General features: G+C 40.2%; 1 protein-coding gene across 2 annotated transcripts in view; it reads left to right on the forward strand.

Annotated features, from left to right (window-relative positions):
• INSR (insulin receptor) overlaps nucleotides 1-16,853 on the forward strand; it is a 155,826-nt gene that overhangs the window by 111,753 nt on the left and 27,220 nt on the right. For both annotated transcript variants that reach the window (XM_004477162.5, XM_004477163.5), the window contains 2 exons: nucleotides 5,682-5,956; nucleotides 9,633-9,772. In XM_004477162.5, coding sequence (XP_004477219.1) covers nucleotides 5,682-5,956; nucleotides 9,633-9,772 — 415 coding nt within the window. The remainder of the gene's footprint in view (nucleotides 1-5,681; nucleotides 5,957-9,632; nucleotides 9,773-16,853) is intronic.

Raw genomic sequence — 16,853 nt, forward strand, 5'->3', positions numbered from 1 at the left:
GCTGCTGTGCTGGGGCTTGGACGCTTCACAGATTCATTTTAAATGTCTTTACACTGAAATGGGATCTGGGCCTGAATGCTGGGAATAATCTCGACTAACACTCTTATTAAAAAAAAAAAGCGAATCAAGGAAGTACTTAACAGGGTACCCCCTAGACACTGCACATTTCCCTCTGCCCATTCATTCAGTAAATGGGCATCTATACCTACTGCGTGCAAAGAACTTTGCTGGGTGCCAACGAGTAAGAGGCATCTGCAGCGGGGTGTCTGCTCCAGCAATTCTTATTCTAGTGGGAAAGACTAATATGGAAGCAGAGCATTTCAATTTGGGGTAGCCAGTGCAGGCATCTAGGCACGAGCACTGATTCCACCTAGGAGAGTCAGGGGTCTTTTCCTTTGCGTTGTATCTTGAGGAATGAATGAATGGGGTGTTGGCCTGGAGGAGACGTGGTTGGGGAGGCTTTCCACATTAGGAGAACTTGGACAAAGGCACGGAGATGGCACTGATGGCAGGTGAGATGATGCCTGGCCGTGAGGGGGAGAAATAGCAGGCGAGACAGGAAAGGAAGTTTGGGGCCATGTGGAGGGATTTTCATCTTTAAGCAGACAGATTTTTTTTTTTCCTGTGACATGGGTAGCCTGATCTGACCTCTAGTGGCCACTTGGAATATCATCAGGAGTAAGGAAAGACCTAGAAATCTGTGGACCCGGTTCAGATCAGTCTTCCTCCACCTTGGCACTGTTATTTGGAACCGGAACATTCTCTGGGGGGCTGTCCTTGGCTTAGTAGGATTTTTAATCGCATCCCTGGTCCCTGCCCACTTAAGGCTCAGGTGAAAACCAGAAATATCTCCAAATATGGCCTAACATTGTCGGTTGGGGGTGAGGGACAAAATCATCTCTAGATCCAAACCCACTGAATCTGGTGTGAGATCGTGGGATAAGGAAATGCCCTGGAGGTTTGTGTGGGAGAGTCCGTTTATGCTGTGCCACAGGGGCCCCCAGAGCTTTCGTTTCCTCTCTGTGGTCTTTTTAGATGGGCTCCTTCTGTTATTATACGTATCCGGCTGCTTGATGAGGCGTTTTACTTTTCCCAGTTGTTTAGATCTTAGTTCCTCAGTCATTGGTGCTTATTTATGAAGCTCCAATGTCTTGATTATTTTGTCCAAGGCCTGTTTGTGCCTATATAGAAATGTTCTGAACACTGCTAATGTGGGTAGGTGTTTGGGTTGATAAATGGTGGAACTGTCCTCTTTTCCATCTAAGAATGTCTTTGGTCTTTTCATACGAAGAGACCACAAGGACCCCAAAAGTAAGAATTGGTTTCCAGAGACACATTTTCTGACTGCAGTGCAGTCAAAACTAAAAGCTCAATTTGCACAGAAAAGTCTCCTTCCTGGCGACTGAAGGTCTGTGGGGCCAAATCAGAAATTGGGACTTCCATTAAAATCTATTTGGAAAATTACGAAAATGTGAAAATCATGCACATTACCTTATAGACTATGCCAGTGATGTGCTTTTGTTGAAGATTACTACACTTGAATGTTTTCATAAAATTAAAGAAAAGACTTAAAAATGTAAAAATATTCATGTACTAGGGAGGGAGGGGAAAATCAATAATAATTAAGCTTGAGGTAAATGTAATCAAGGGGGAAAAACACAACTAGAAATAAAGGAGGTGATATAAAACTGTGTATAAGTTTTATATATTGAATTTTCTAGAAAACTGTATGTGACTAAATTGGAAACTTGTCTAAACTGATTCAAGAAGAGGCAGAAAATTTTAAAAATCTAGTAATCTTGGAAAAAATACTAAAAATTATGTACCAATTTCCTCTAAAAAGGCCTTGGGCCCAGAGACTTTTACATATGAGTTCTTCCAAACCCTGAAAGAACAACTACTTCTTGTAATATAGAAACTATATTGCAGAGCATAGAAACCTATGAAAATATTTCTAGTTCATCTTATGAAAATAACATAACACCCTTAGCAGACCCTGACGATGATAATACACTAAAAGAAAAGCATAGGCCAAAGCTAATATAGGGGAAAGTGGATGTGGCTCAAGCCCTTCCTACCACATGTGAGGTCCTGGTTTGATTCCCAGTACCTAAAGAAGACGAGAAAGATGGCGAGCTGATACAATGAAGAGACACAATGAGGAAACCCCATGAGAGACTCAACAAGCAGGGAGTGGAGGTGGCTCATGTGATTAGGTGCCTCCCTTCCATGTGGGAGGTCCTGGGTTCAGTTTCTGGTCCCTCCTAAAAAGAAGATGAGCACACAACAGACAGGCACAGAGAGCAGATAGCAATTGCAAACAATGAGGGGGTCGGGCGAGAAATATACAAATAAAATATATCTTCAAAAAACAAACAAAAAAACAGAGCTAATAGAGGACTTTAGATCCAAATGTCTTAAATGAAATACTGTACTGGCCATATTGTTTATCTCAGAAATAGGGTATATCTGGTTGTGTAATCAACTTCATCAAGAGGACTGGTAAGGCAAATCATGTAACAATCTCATTCAATGACATTAATTAAGAAAATCTTATTTAAAGAAAGGGAAAAAAGAGACCTCTTTGTAAAAGAAATAGACCACTTCCTCAGCAAGATAAATATTACCTGTATTAAACCCATAGCCAAGCCAACATCATTGTTAAAACTGTTCCAAACAAGGAGTATTACTAATTAACATTTCTCTGAGTGTCTAGTCAATGCAATATGGCACAAAACAAATTAGAATGTATAGAATGGATGGTGGGAAATGAAGCTATTGATTTTTGCTGAGAGTCTGGTGCAGGGGCTCCTGTTTTTACAGATGAAGTTTTATTGGAACACTACCAGACCCATTTCCTGACCAGCCATCTCTGGCTGCTTTTGATCGACCATGACAGCTGAGTCACTATGATGGAGACCATCTGACCCACCAAACCTGAAATATTTACTATCTGGCCCTTTACAGGAAAAGTCTGCTGACCCTTTTGCTGCCATAGACCTTGAAAACCTCCCAAAAAATCAACAATGAAACTCTTAGAGTAAATAAGAGTTTGAGAAAGTAGGTACAATATAAATAAACAACAGCAGCAAAAAACAAGTAGCTTTTATATATATATATATATACATATATATATATATATATATGTATATATATTTTAAAGATTTATTTATTTCTCCCTTCCCCTCCTCCTGCCCTGTTTTTGCTGTCAGTGTTGTCTTCTCTTCTCATTTTATCTCCTCTAGGATTCAATAGGATTTGATCCTGGAGACCTCTGATGGGGAGAGAGGTTCCCTGTCAATTGCGCCACCTCAGTTCCTGGTTTCTGCAGCACTTCACCTTGACTCTCCCCTTTGTCTCTATTTTGATGTGTCATCATCTTGCTGCGTGACTCCCTTGCACGGGCACTGGCTCACCATACAGGCACTCGCGTGGATACTGGCTCACCACATGGGCACTGGCTTACCACGCAGGCACGCTTTCTCTTCTTTTCATCAGGAGGCCCCAGGGATGGAGCCCAGGTCCTCCCATAGGGTAGGCAGAAGCTCTAGCATTTGAGCCACATCTGCTTCCCTTTTAGATATATTTAGATTAGTGATATATTTGATATTAAATATAATATATTTAGATACCAGCGATAATTAGAACGTAAAATAGGGGAAAATCCCTTTCATAATAGCCTTAAACCTTAGTATATCTCATAATAACCCTTTTAGGATTACCTGTATGGAAAAAAATAGTGTCATATATAAACTTGTGCAAATTAATGCAAAAGACAGTGTTTCAAATCCTTGTAAAGAATACTCACCAGCAAATGGCAAGCTGGGGTAAATTGTACAATATGATAGATAGACGGTTAATATCCTTAATGAGTAAACTGTGCAGGACTGGGAATAAGGAATGAACTAAAGCTTCATGGAAAAATAGGCAAAGGACATGAAGGGGCAATTCCCTGGAGAAACATAAAATCAAGGAAAAAGGAGCTCAGTAGTATTAAAAAAAAAGCTCAGTAGTACACAGAGTTGTGACAGGGTGAGGCTATTTTTTTATTTCTCTGGTTGAAAATCCAAAACAAACAAATGAACAAACATGTTAACCCTCCATGCTGCTGAGATTATCCTGTAGTCTCCTGGGCTTCTTACGGGGCCAGAAGTCGATATGAAGTTTCCTGATAGCGATTTTGCCGTACTTGTTAAGAGGCTTGATGGGTTTTTATATTCCCATTTCTAGTAATTGGGAATACTCATATAAGAAAGGAGGAAATGGTTAAGGAAATTATAGTTCATGCATTAAGTAGAATATTTTATAGTTAGCTGCTAAATGTTTTCCAAGTTTTCTGAGATGAGCATATACTACTTTTATAATGAGGGAGGAGAACCCTAATGTTGAAAAACAAACAAGCCCTTAAATCCCGCCCTACTTAAAACATTGTGTTTTATGGACAGTATTCGATGACATGGGAAAATGCTTCCAACATAGTAAGTGAGCAAAATGGGTTATAAAACGGCTTTGGTCCCAGTCATATCCATATACTATTTATAGAAAAAAAAAATGCTCAAAGGAAACAGTGGACAGTGAAATTTCTCATAATTTAGATGTTCTTCTTTATGCTGTGTTTGGATTTAAATGTTTTTTAGGCTTTCAACATTTATTTCTTCATATATATTTTTTAAGGAAAAAAGAAAGGTGTGTCAGTTGCATAAAAATTTCTTACTAATCTGAATCATAATATTTCTTTACCAAGAAATGAAACTTAGTCACTCAAACTATGCAGGTGTCCAAAACAGTAATCAGAATTAGATGACTTGGGAAACTGATATGGCTCAAACGATTGGGCTCCCATCTACCATATGGGAGGACCCGGGTTTGATTCCCGGGGCCTCCTGTTGAAAGGCAAGCTGACCCGTGCAGTGAGCTGGTCTGAGTGGAGAGCTGGCCCATGTGGAGTGCTGGCCTGTGCAGGAGATCTGGCACAGCAAAATGATGCAACAAAAAGAGACACAGAGGAGATACAATAAGAGACACAGCAGACCAGGAGCTGAGGTGGTGCAAGAGATTGAGCATCTCTTTTCCACTCCAGAAGGTCCCAGCATCGTTTTCCGGTGCCGCCTAAAGAGAAGACAAGCAGACACAGAAGAACACACAGGGAGCAGATAGTGAGCGCAAAAACAACGAGGCAGGTGGGAGGGGGGAGAAATAAATAAATCTTAAAAAAAGTTGTTTAACCTCATTAGTAAAAAAAAAATTGGATGACTTCCTCCTGTTTAAACTGATGATGTTGGTCAGTTGCTCAGGCCATTGGGGGAATGCCAACCTGACCCTCCTGAAAAGCTAAATAGGCTTACACACTTTTGGCAGCATCTTTTTAACACCCAACCTGGGTGGCCTATCAATCTGCAGAATGAAAACCTAAAACCAAGCATGATGAGGTCGTGTTGTTATCTGACATCCGGGGGGCGGTCCTGGGGCCACCCACCCCTGGGTGGCGTTGCCCCAACACTTCGGATGCTCACAGGGTCTTCCAGAAAGCTGCTCTGGGTTGTAATTCCTGGCGATTTGCATCTTAATCCATGAGCCCTCCTCGGTGCCCCACGCAACAGTCTTTCATTTTAAGCCCTTTAGCCCCAGCAGAGTTTGAAGGTGGCGACTGCGTAACGGTGCCTGTCCGATTGTCTCGACAGGCCATCGCGGAAACGCAGGGCCCTTGGTGACTCTGCCAACGTGACAGTGGCCGTGCCCACGGTCCCGGGTTTCCCCAACACCTCTTCCACCAGTGCACCCACAAGCCCGGAGGAGCGCAGGCCCTTTGAGAAGGTGGTGAACAAGGAGTCTCTGGTCATCTCTGGCCTGCGGCACTTCACCGGCTATCGCATTGAGCTGCAGGCTTGCAACCAAGATGTCCCAGAGGAACGGTGCAGCGTATCAGCCTACGTCAGTGCCAGGACCATGCCCGAAGGTGGGTCTGCCTCTGCTTTCCCTTCGTTGCTTTTATTATTTTTTAACTATACGAGTCATGCATGGCCATTGTCTAAACTTTAGGAAAAAAAACCACAAGCAAAAGGAAAAATTAAGAAACTCATAAACAATAAGAAAAAGCACATTCGTATATATATATTTAAATATATCGTATGGTCCCATTTGTGTTTTTTGTTTTTTTTAAGATTCGTTTTATTTATTTCTCTCCCCTTCTGCCCCACTGTCTGCTTTCTGTGTCCATTTGCTGTGTGTTCTTCTGTGTCCACTTGCATTCTTGTCAACGGCACCGGGAATCTGTGTCTCTTTTTGTTGTGTCATCTTGCTGTGTCAGCTCTCCCTGTGTGCAGCACCACTCCTGGGCAGGCTGCACTTTTTTCGCATGGGGCAGCTCTCCTTGCTGGGTGTACTCCTTGCGCAGGGGACACCCCTGTGTGGCACGGCATTCCTTGCACGCAGCAGCACTGTGCGTGGACTAGTTCACCACATGGGCCAAGAAGCCCTGGATATCGAACCCTGGACCTTCCATATGGTAGGCGGACACTCCATCTGTTCAGTCACATCCACTTCTAGCACATTCATATTGAGATAGGCTCAAACTATACACACCTTCCCCCCCGCCCTTTGGTGATTTAATTTTCTGAAAAATATTCTATGGTCTTTGTGTGCATGTGTGTGTTTACAGGTTTTTAAATTCTCTTGAGGAAAATTTATACAGAAGGAAATGTACAATCTTTAAACTTTCAGAAATGCATTTCCCCATAGCCTAAACCCCTTGAGAGACATAGTTCATTTCTACCACCTCTAGAGTTCCCTCATGCCTCTTTCCAGTCAATTCCTGTCCCCCCCACTCCTGCCCAGGCAACCATGGTTTTGAATTTTTCCACTATAGGTTAGTTTTGCTTGTTCTAGAACTATATATAAATGAAATAACACAGTATATAATATTTTGTAATCTATGACTCCATGTGACACTTCTGTCACTTAGCATAATGTTTATGAGAATCATCCATGTTGCTGTATGGACCAGTAATTTGCTTCTTTTTATTGCTGAGTAGTGTTTTAATATATGATTATACCGTAGTTTATTTACCTATTCTATTGATGGATGCCTGGGCTGTTTTTTTAAAAAATACATTTTTATTTCTTAAGTTGTATGCATGCATTTTTAAACTCAGCTTTTTGGGGGGTGTAAAAATATATTGTTTTTTATGGTTGTGTATTTTATTTTGTAGTGTTCCATAATCTTTTTAAGGTTAAAAACTCTTTCTTGGTGGACATTTGGGTTGGGTTGCAATATTTGCCTTTAAAAAATAACTCTATACACTTCTCCAAGCATTTCCTCTAAATCTATTTGTAGAGTTGGGACTGCTTGTTCAAAAGATAGGCAGTTAATACAGTTAATAGTAGGGTGATCGATTTTTGTCACATGATCTTCCAGAACAGTTGTATCCATTTATCTGAGCTAGCCATTTGCTTTTCTGAAATCAAATGCCTATACAGGTGTCTCAGATTGCCAGGGCTGCTATGACAAATACCACACACCAGCTGGCTTAAACAACAGGAATTGATTGTCTCATGGTTTTGGAGCTCAGAATTCCAAAACCAATGTCATGACAGGCCATGCTTTCTCTCGGACTCTTTGGTGTTCTTTGGTGTTCTGGCGTGGCTTAGTGTAATCCTTGGGCTCTTTAGCTTACAACCCTGCCTCTCTCACGTGGCTGTCTCCTTGGCCTCCCCTTGTGTCTTTTTCTGACCTACCATGTCGGAATTTTGTTTGCCCTTAAAGGACTCCAGTCATATGGATTAAGCCCCACTCTGACTCAATTTGGCCTCATCTAAATAGGATCTTCAAAGCTCCTAGTCACAAATGAGTGCACACCTTAACTAATGTCAGCACCCGCAGAGGTCCTACTTACCATTGGGTCCACACACACCAGAGCACAGATTAAGACTTGGACACATCTTTATAGAGGACATGATTCAGTCTCTGGTAGCAGGTCAATTTCAGGACTATCTCTTGCCTCTGTTGATCTCCCATCATTTTTACACCCTGGTACCACCATTTTAATTACTGTAGCTTTCCAAATCAATTTTGTTGAAGTACAGTATACATACAATAAAATGTGCAGAGTTGAAGTATAAAAGAAATTCTGTGGGTAACCTTTATTTCCTGATTTTTAAAATAAAACATGGAGATGGAGAGCTAGATCTGAAAATCTTCTGAGATATCCCTGTCACAATAATCCTGTCTTTGTGTGCGCTTTCTTTGAACAATGATGAAAATATTGACTATTTTCTGAGCAGGATAATCCTAGGTTTTGGATATATGTATGTATAGTATGTATATATATATAGGATATATGTAGTAGGTAAATAGATGTATGTTCATGGATGTATATATAGGATACATGCAGGTATGAATAGGATTGTACACATAGGATTGCATGTATGGGAGGATAATCCAATGTATTATCCATGTTCAAGGCGTTTTTCATATAATCTCTTTAAGTCCAAGTAAGGCCTATAATCTAGTTAATAGTACTATATCAATGTCAGTATTCTTGATTTGATACTGTATTATATTAACATGAAGTGTTATCATTGGGGGAAGCTGGGTGAAGGGCACACAGGAACTCTCTGTACTGTTTATTTATATTTTTTATTTTTAAAGAAGCTTTAGATTACATAAATGTTACATAAAAAATACAGGGGAATTCCCATATACCCCACCCCCAAACCTCTCTCACACTTCCTCACATTAACAACACCCTTCATTAGTGTGGTACATTTGTTACAACTGATGAACACATATTGAAGTATTGTCACTAACCATGGACTATAGTTTACATTATAGTTTATACTCTGTTCTGTACCATTTTATAGGTTTTGACAAAATATGTAGTGGCCTGTATTTGTCATCGCTGTGTCATGTGGGACAATTCCAGTGTCCTGACAATGCCCTCTTATTATACCTATTCTTCCCTCTCCCTCCCCTAAGAACCTCTGGTACCTACTACCTTTATATCAATGATAAAAGTTCTCCCATTGCTAGAATAATAAGAAGTCTATAACAGAATAACAGTAAGTCTACTTTAGTCCATTGTTCATTCCCCAATCTTGAGGATTTTGGGATGGTGATGCCCACTCTGTTTCTAATTAAGAGGGGGCTTAGATCCCATGGGGCAGACAGATGGGACTGTCTTGCTTGCAGTTGCAGACTCTCTCTGTTCCTTGGGATGGTCGTTGTCCATCATCATCTCCTTGTTAGTTGTCCTGGGTGAGTCCAAAGAACTAGAGAGTAGATGCTGCAACTCTGCTGAGATTCAGGGCTCAACTGGTACAAGGATGGACCAAAAATTTAAGTCTCTGGGACATATATTTAACAAGTATAGTGCTATCTCTGTACTATTTTTGTAGCTTCTTGTGAGTCTGAAATTGTTTTCAGTGAAAAAATTATATAAAGAAAATAACCTATCTAGCCTTAACAATCCTGTGAGGTGAGTTTTATATATCTGTGCTCTGACGAGGGAAGTGGAACAGAGGAAAGTTATGTAACCAGCTGAAGGCCACTGCGCTGGTACGTGGTGGAGCTGGGATTTGAACCAGGCGTTGTGATATCCCTGTTGCTAACCATGGCTCCCTGCTCCTCCTTACAGCCAAGGCCGATGACATCATTGGTCCAGTGACTCATGAAATCTTTGAGAACAATGTCGTTCACTTGATGTGGCAGGAGCCCAAGGAACCCAATGGTCTGATTGTGCTGTATGAAGTGAGTTATCGGAGATATGGCGATGAGGTAAGGCCCTCGGTTCTTGGATGCGTGCCTTCGAGGCTGTCCATGGTGCCCTTCTTCCTGTGCTTGAAATCTGCCCCAAATGTTCTAACGTGGCCTCTCACTTGGTGCTTTGTTGTTAGGACTCAAAGCTTTGGCACACAGATTTTCAGGGTGCTGGATCAGGATCGTCAGCCTGCAGACTTTTATTTTTTTCCCAGTTTCTTGTGTTGCCTTTCAGCTCTGTCCTACAAGTTGGATAATGGCTGCCTGCATTTGTGTCCCCCCTGACATGACAGGAGGGTCATTTCACTCCAGAGAGTTGTAATGTCTGGGAATAAGTCACCTAAACCCTTAATAAATGACCTGTGGCTGGATGCCTCCCTCCAGTGGCAGACACCACACAGGGTAATGGAGAACACAGAGGTGGACAAGGGACAGAATCTAGCAAAAACAAAAACCTGAGTCTCACTGTATGTCCTGCTTGTGTTAAGTGCTAATGTATACACAGACTCTCATTTATTGTGTTTGATCACATCTAAGATGTTGAAAGAGGCCTCTACCTTTTTTTTGTGTGTGGACTGATAAGAAAGAAAAAGATGCTGTTGATTCTTATCGTGAGCATTGTTTTCTAAGGTGCATTCCAATTTCAGAATATCAAAATGTGAAAGTAATATGCTCTTGGGACTGATGAAATACACTAAATCCCCAGAGTAACCCAGTACTCAGTACTGAGGCTTCCAAATACTAAGCTGCTGCCCAAGGTCTATAAGAATAGAGCCAGGATTCAGATCCAAGTCTCTCCGATGTTCTGGTCCAGAGGTCAGCAAACATTTTCTGTAAAGGACAAGAGAGCAAATATTTTAGGCTTTGCAGCCAGGCTGTGTCTGTTGCACTATCCAGCTCCACCTTTGTAGCACGAATGCAGTCATAGACAATATATAAACAAATGGGTGTGGGTGTGTGCCAATAAAACTTTATTTACAAAAACAGATGATGGACTGCTTTGCCCTGTGGGCCAAAGTTTGCCAATCCCTAATAGAGGTTATAGCACAACTCCCCGATTTCCTGTACCTTTGGAGGAGAATTGTCCATAACCAGTGGGCCAAAGCATGGCTTTTGCCAACTAGAGCAGCCATAGGCTGCCCTGTGTTGACCCTCCCTGGGGAAGTCACCACATCTGTTCTTGGATTCTAGATTCAGCTTTGATGATGATCTTCCTTCCCTCAGAACCTCTGGTGACCACTGTCTTTATATCCATGTCACAAGTTCTTCCATTACTAGAATAATAAGTCTACTTTAGTCCATAGTTGCATTCCTGCCCTTATGTTTGTTCGTTCCTCAATCTTGTGTAATTTAGGATGGTGATGTCCAGTCTGCTGCTGATTGAGAGGGGTCTCAGATCCCTTGTGGCAGATAGATGAAACTGTCTTGCTTGCACTTGAAGATACTCTTGATTTTGGGATGGGCATTGCCCATCATCATCCTTTTGTTAGTTGTCCTGGGTGAGTCCAATGAACTGGAAAGTAGGTGTTGGCTGCAACTCTGTTGAAATTCAGAGCCCAACTGGCATACGAACAGTCAGAAGATTTAAGTTGGACATATATTTAATGGGTATAGTGCCAATTATAGGTTCAAATAAATGAGGCATAAGAACAATGTGTAGGGAAATTATAAATGAGTCTAACTCTGATACATTGGGGAGTTAGGTTATCATATATTCCAAGATAAGGCCCACAGACGGGGTACCAAATTCCTGAAGTTGTCTGCCCTGCCTGTAGGGTCAAGGTGTTTCTAGAGCCCTCAGGAGCAGTCCTGCTTAGGGTACTGTTTACTTGGCAGTTAGTGCAAGCCTCCTGAGATATGCATGTGTAACCTCTGGAATGACCTCCTGACTCACTTTGAAATCTCTAGCTATAAAAGCTCATTTGTATTTAATACTTCCCTCTTTTGGTCTAGGTCTTTTTCCAAAAGCATCGTTGTGTTGGTGCTTGATATTAGTCCCTTGGTACCAGGGAGGCTCATCCTTGGGAGTCATGTTCCACATTGGGGAGAAGGTATTGAATTTATACACTGAGTTTGGCTTAGAGAGAGGCCTCATTTGAGCAAAAACGAGGCTTTCAGGAGGGTAACTCTTAGGCAATATATATATTACTATACTAAGTTTCGACTTCACAAGGACAAGGTTCATAAGTACAAGCATCAGTATTAAGGGCCTGGCGTATTGATCTGTCCTCCTTTGCTAGGCATTGCCCATGTACTCTGGAGATTCTTGCCACTCTATGAGAGAATGTAGCCGGACTCTCCAGGATGGGAATTCAACATTCCATTGGTTGTTCTGTGGGCTTCCACTGAGACAATAACCCATGAACACATGAACAAATTCATATTCTATAGTGGTATGCTCCAGGTGCACCCCTCCCCACACATCTCCTCACCACTGACACCCTGGACCAGTGATCCTTCCCTGCCACAGTTGTAACCCTTCTGCAATCCAAAACCTCCCCCAAAACAAAGCTAACAAGAAAAAATAATAATTAAAAATATTTTTTGCATTATGCCTTTCATCTCTGTAAGATCTGTTATCCTCCATGTATATTGAAAATTTCTTCTGTCTATTCCCCCAATGTGGCTTTTTTTTTTTTTTTGTCATTTCATTTTTTGAGAAGCTTTAGGTTACAGAAAAGTCACATAGAAAATATAGGGAATTCCCACATCCTCCCCAATCAACAATATCCCACATGAGCAAACATTGAAGTATTGATAGGAAGCATGATCAATGTTTTACACCATAGTCTACCTTCTGTACTGTGTGCTTCCATGGTTCTGACAAAATGTACAATGGCCTGTATTTGTCATCACAAGATCATTCAAAGCAACTCCAATGCCCCAAAGATGTACCATATGCTACCCATTCCTCCCTGCTCCTCCTCAGAACCCATAGCAACCACCAGGCTCCAACCTATGAAGAACAATGTTCATAGTTACATGCATTAATATTGAGGGCTTGACATACTGATCTGCCTTCCTTTATGAGGCATTATCTATGTACTTGAGATGTTCTTGACTCTCTATTTGAGAATATAGCAGGCCTTCCAGGATGGGAGTTTTAATATTTTCTTGTTTATTATGTGAGTATCTACTCACTGAGATAATACCCTATGTCAAGATGAACATATTAATATTCTGTAGAAGCATGCCCTTGGTACACCCTTTCCCAAATATCCCCCACCACTCACGCCCTGCACTGCTGACCCTCCTCTGCCATATTTGCAAAAAAAAAACCCACCATTGAAGTTTCAACCACAGACCTACAAAAACCCAGAGTTCCCTGTTCCTTCCTTCATTCTCCTCATGGATAGTCCATCCCAACTCCCCGCCCCCCCCCCCACTGGGCCTCACATTTCTGGCACTGTCGATCCCAGTCATGTTTCTGTACCATCATGACCTCCCTCCATTGCCAAACCACTCCTTTCCACCTTATTGTGGGTTTTGCCCATATTGAGCATTGGATCACCCCACTCTACTCCCTTCTGTCTCCTGATAACCTATCTTTCAGACTCTAGCTCTGTGTGACTGCTCAATAGGCTTAGGCCATATCAGTGAATTCATGCAATATTTGCCCTTTAGTGACTGGCTTACTTCACTCAACATACGGTCTTCAAGATTTATCATGTTGACACCTGTGTCAATAATTCGTTCTTTCTTACAGCTGAGTAATATTCCATTGTGTATATATATACCCAGTTAGCTTATCCATTCTTCTCTTAATGGACACTTGGGTTGCTTCCACCTTTTGGCAATAGTGAATAATGCCATTAGGAATATTGGTGTGCATATATCTGTTTGTGTCCCTGCTTACAATTCTTCTGGGTATACACCCAGCAACGGGATTCCTGGATCATGTGGCAGTTCTGTAGTTAGCTCCTTGAGGAACCACCAAACTGTCCTCCACAATGGCTGCACCATTCTACATTCCCAATAGCAGTGAATGAGGAATCCCATTCCTCCACATCCTCAGCACTTTTAGTTCTCTGTTTTTTTAATAGCCATCAGTCTAGTATGTGTAAAATGATATCTCATTTTAGTTTTGATTAGCATTTCCCTAATAGCTAGTGATGAGCATCTTTTCACGTGCATTTTAGTCATTTGTATTTCTTCTTTGGAAAGGTGTCTATTCAGATCTCTTGCCCCTTTTTAAAAAATGGTTTGTCTTTTTTTTTTTTTTTTTTTTTTTTTGAGATGTAGTATTTCTTTATATATGCTGGCTCTTATTGGATAAGTGGTTCCCAAATATTTTCTCCCACTGAGTAAGCTGCCTTTTCATTTTCTTGACTTCTTTGAAGCACAGATATTTTTAATTTTGAGAAGGTTCCATTTATCTTTTCATTTTTCATTGCTTATGCTTTGGGTATAAAGTTTATGAAACCATTTCCCACTACATGATCTCATAGATGCTTCCCTACATTATCTTCTAGGAGTTTTATGGTTTTGGCTCTTATCTTTAGGTGTCTGAGTTAATCTTGGGTTAATTTTGTATAGGGTGTGAGATGATGATCCTCTCTCCTTCTTTTGGATATGGATATCCAGTTCTCTCAGCATCATTTTAGAAGAAGCCATTCTGTCCCAGTTGAGTGGACTTGGTGGCCTTCTCGAATATCAGTTGACTATATATGACAGGATCTATATCAGAACTCTCAATTTGGTTCCTTTGGTCAGTATTTCTATCCTTGTGCAAGTATCATGCAATTTTGACCACTATAGCTTTGAAGTATGATTTAAACTCAGGCAGTATAATTCCTCCGATATTGTTTTTCTTTTTCAATATTTTGGGACTTTGTCCTTCCAATTACATTTCATAATTGGCTTTTCCAATTCAGTAAAAAAAAATGTTGTAATTTTTATTGGGATTGCATTAAATCTGTAAATCATTTTGGGTAGGGCCGACATCTTAATGATGTTTATTCTTCCATTTACTTAGGTCTTCTTTGATTTCCTTTAAGGATGTTGTGAAATTTTCTGTGTACAGGTCCTTTTTCTTGATGTCCTTCTCAGATTGCTCATTTTTAGTATACAGAAATGCTACTGATTTTTTGTGTTGATCTTATATCCTGCCACTTACTGAACTTGTTTAAGAGCTTTGTTGTAGATTTTCCAGGGCTTTCTACATATAGGATCATGTCATCTGAAAATAGTGAATTTTTTACTTGTTCCTTTCCAATTTGGATGCCTTTTATTTCTTATTCTTGCCTAAAAGCTCAAGCAAGTACTTCTAACATAATGTTAAATGAGAGCCGTGACAGTGGGCATCCTTGTATTTATCCAGATCTTAAAGGGAAAGCTCTTAAAGGGAAATGCTAAAGGCATTTCACCATTGAGTATGATGTTTCCTGTGGGTTTTTCATATATATCCTTTATCATGTTGAGGAAATTTCCTTCTATTCCTATATTTTTATCAAGAAAAGATGCAGTATTTTGTCAAATGCTTTTTCTGCATCAATAGAAATGATCATGTGATTTTCTTCTTTCCGTCTGTTAATGTGGTAGATGACATGGATTGATTTTCTTATGTTGAACCATCCTTTCATATCAGGGATGCAGCCCACTTGGTCATGATGTATAATTCATTTGATGTGTTGTTGAATATGATTAGCAAGTATTTTGTTGAGGATTTTAGCAGTCAGCTTCATCAGAAAGATTGGTCTGTACTTTTCTTTCCTTGTAGCATCTTTATGTGGCTTTGATATTAGGCTGATGTTGGCATCATAGAATGAATTAGGCAATGTTCCCTCCACTTCTATTTTTTGAAGAGTTTAAGCCGGATTGGTGTAAGTTCCTTCAGCATGCTTGGTAGAATTCACCTGTGAAGCCATTTGGTCCTGGACTTTTCCTAGTTGATAGGTTTTTGATGATTTATTCATTCTCATTACTTGTGATTGATCTGTTGAGTTCAAGGAAGAATTTCTTCTTTCATCAATGTAAGTTGCTTGTGTATTTCTAGAAAGTTTTCCATTTCATCTAAGTGATTCATCTTGTTGGCATAGAATTTTTCAGTGTCCTCTTATGATATCATCAAAGGTGATATCCTATCTCTTGTTTTTTATTTTATTATTTGCATCTTCTCCCTTTTTTTCTTTGTTAGTCTAGCTAAGGGTTTGTCAATTTTATTAATCTTCTCAAAGAACCAGATTTTGGTTTTGTTAATTTTTTCTAGTGTTTTTTCCCCCCTCAATTTCATTTAGTTCTGCTCTTATCTTTATTTCCTTCTTTCTGCTTGCTTTAGGATTAGTTTGTTGTTCTTTTTCTAGTTCTTCTAGGTGTGCAGTTAGATCATTGATTTGAGTTCGTTCTTCTTTTTAATAGAAGAATTTATGGTTTGTAAAAGCATTTACTGCTTTTGCTGCATCCCATAGGTTTTGATATGTTGTCTTCTTATTTTCATTCATTTCAAGGTAGATACTGATTTTGTGTGTATGTGTGTGTGTGTGCAATTTCTACCTTGGCCTACTGATTGTCTAAGAGTGTGTTGTTTAACATCCATGTCTTTGTGCCTCTTCTGGGTCTCTGCCCCTTATTAATTTCTAGTTTCATTCTATTGCAGGCAGAGAAATTCCTTTGTATAATTGCAGTCTTTCGGAATTCATTGAGACTTGTTCTGTGACCTTGCATGTGGTCTATCCTGGAGAATGATCCATGTGTGCCTGAGAAGAATGTATATCCTGTAATATTTGCATGTGATGTTCTGTATATGTCTATTAGGTCTAGATCCTCTAATGTATTATTCAAGGTCTCTATTTCTTTATTGACCCTCTGTCGAGATATTCTGTCTAAAGGTGATAATGGTGTATTAAAGTCCCCCATTATAATTGTAGTGACACCTATTTCTTCCCTTAGTTTTTCTAATGTTTGCCTCATGTATCTTGGGATACCCTGGTTAGGTGCAGAAATGTTTATGATTGTTCTTTCTTCTTGATAGATTACTCTTTTTATTAATACATAGTGTTCATCTTTGTCTCTTACAATAGTTTTGCATTTTAAGTCTATTTTGTCCAATATTAGTAGAGCTACTCACACCCTATTTTGGTTATTATTTGCATTAAAATAG

This window comes from Dasypus novemcinctus, chromosome 19 (genome assembly GCF_030445035.2).
Source record: "Dasypus novemcinctus isolate mDasNov1 chromosome 19, mDasNov1.1.hap2, whole genome shotgun sequence".
Lineage (NCBI taxonomy): Eukaryota > Metazoa > Chordata > Mammalia > Cingulata > Dasypodidae > Dasypus > Dasypus novemcinctus.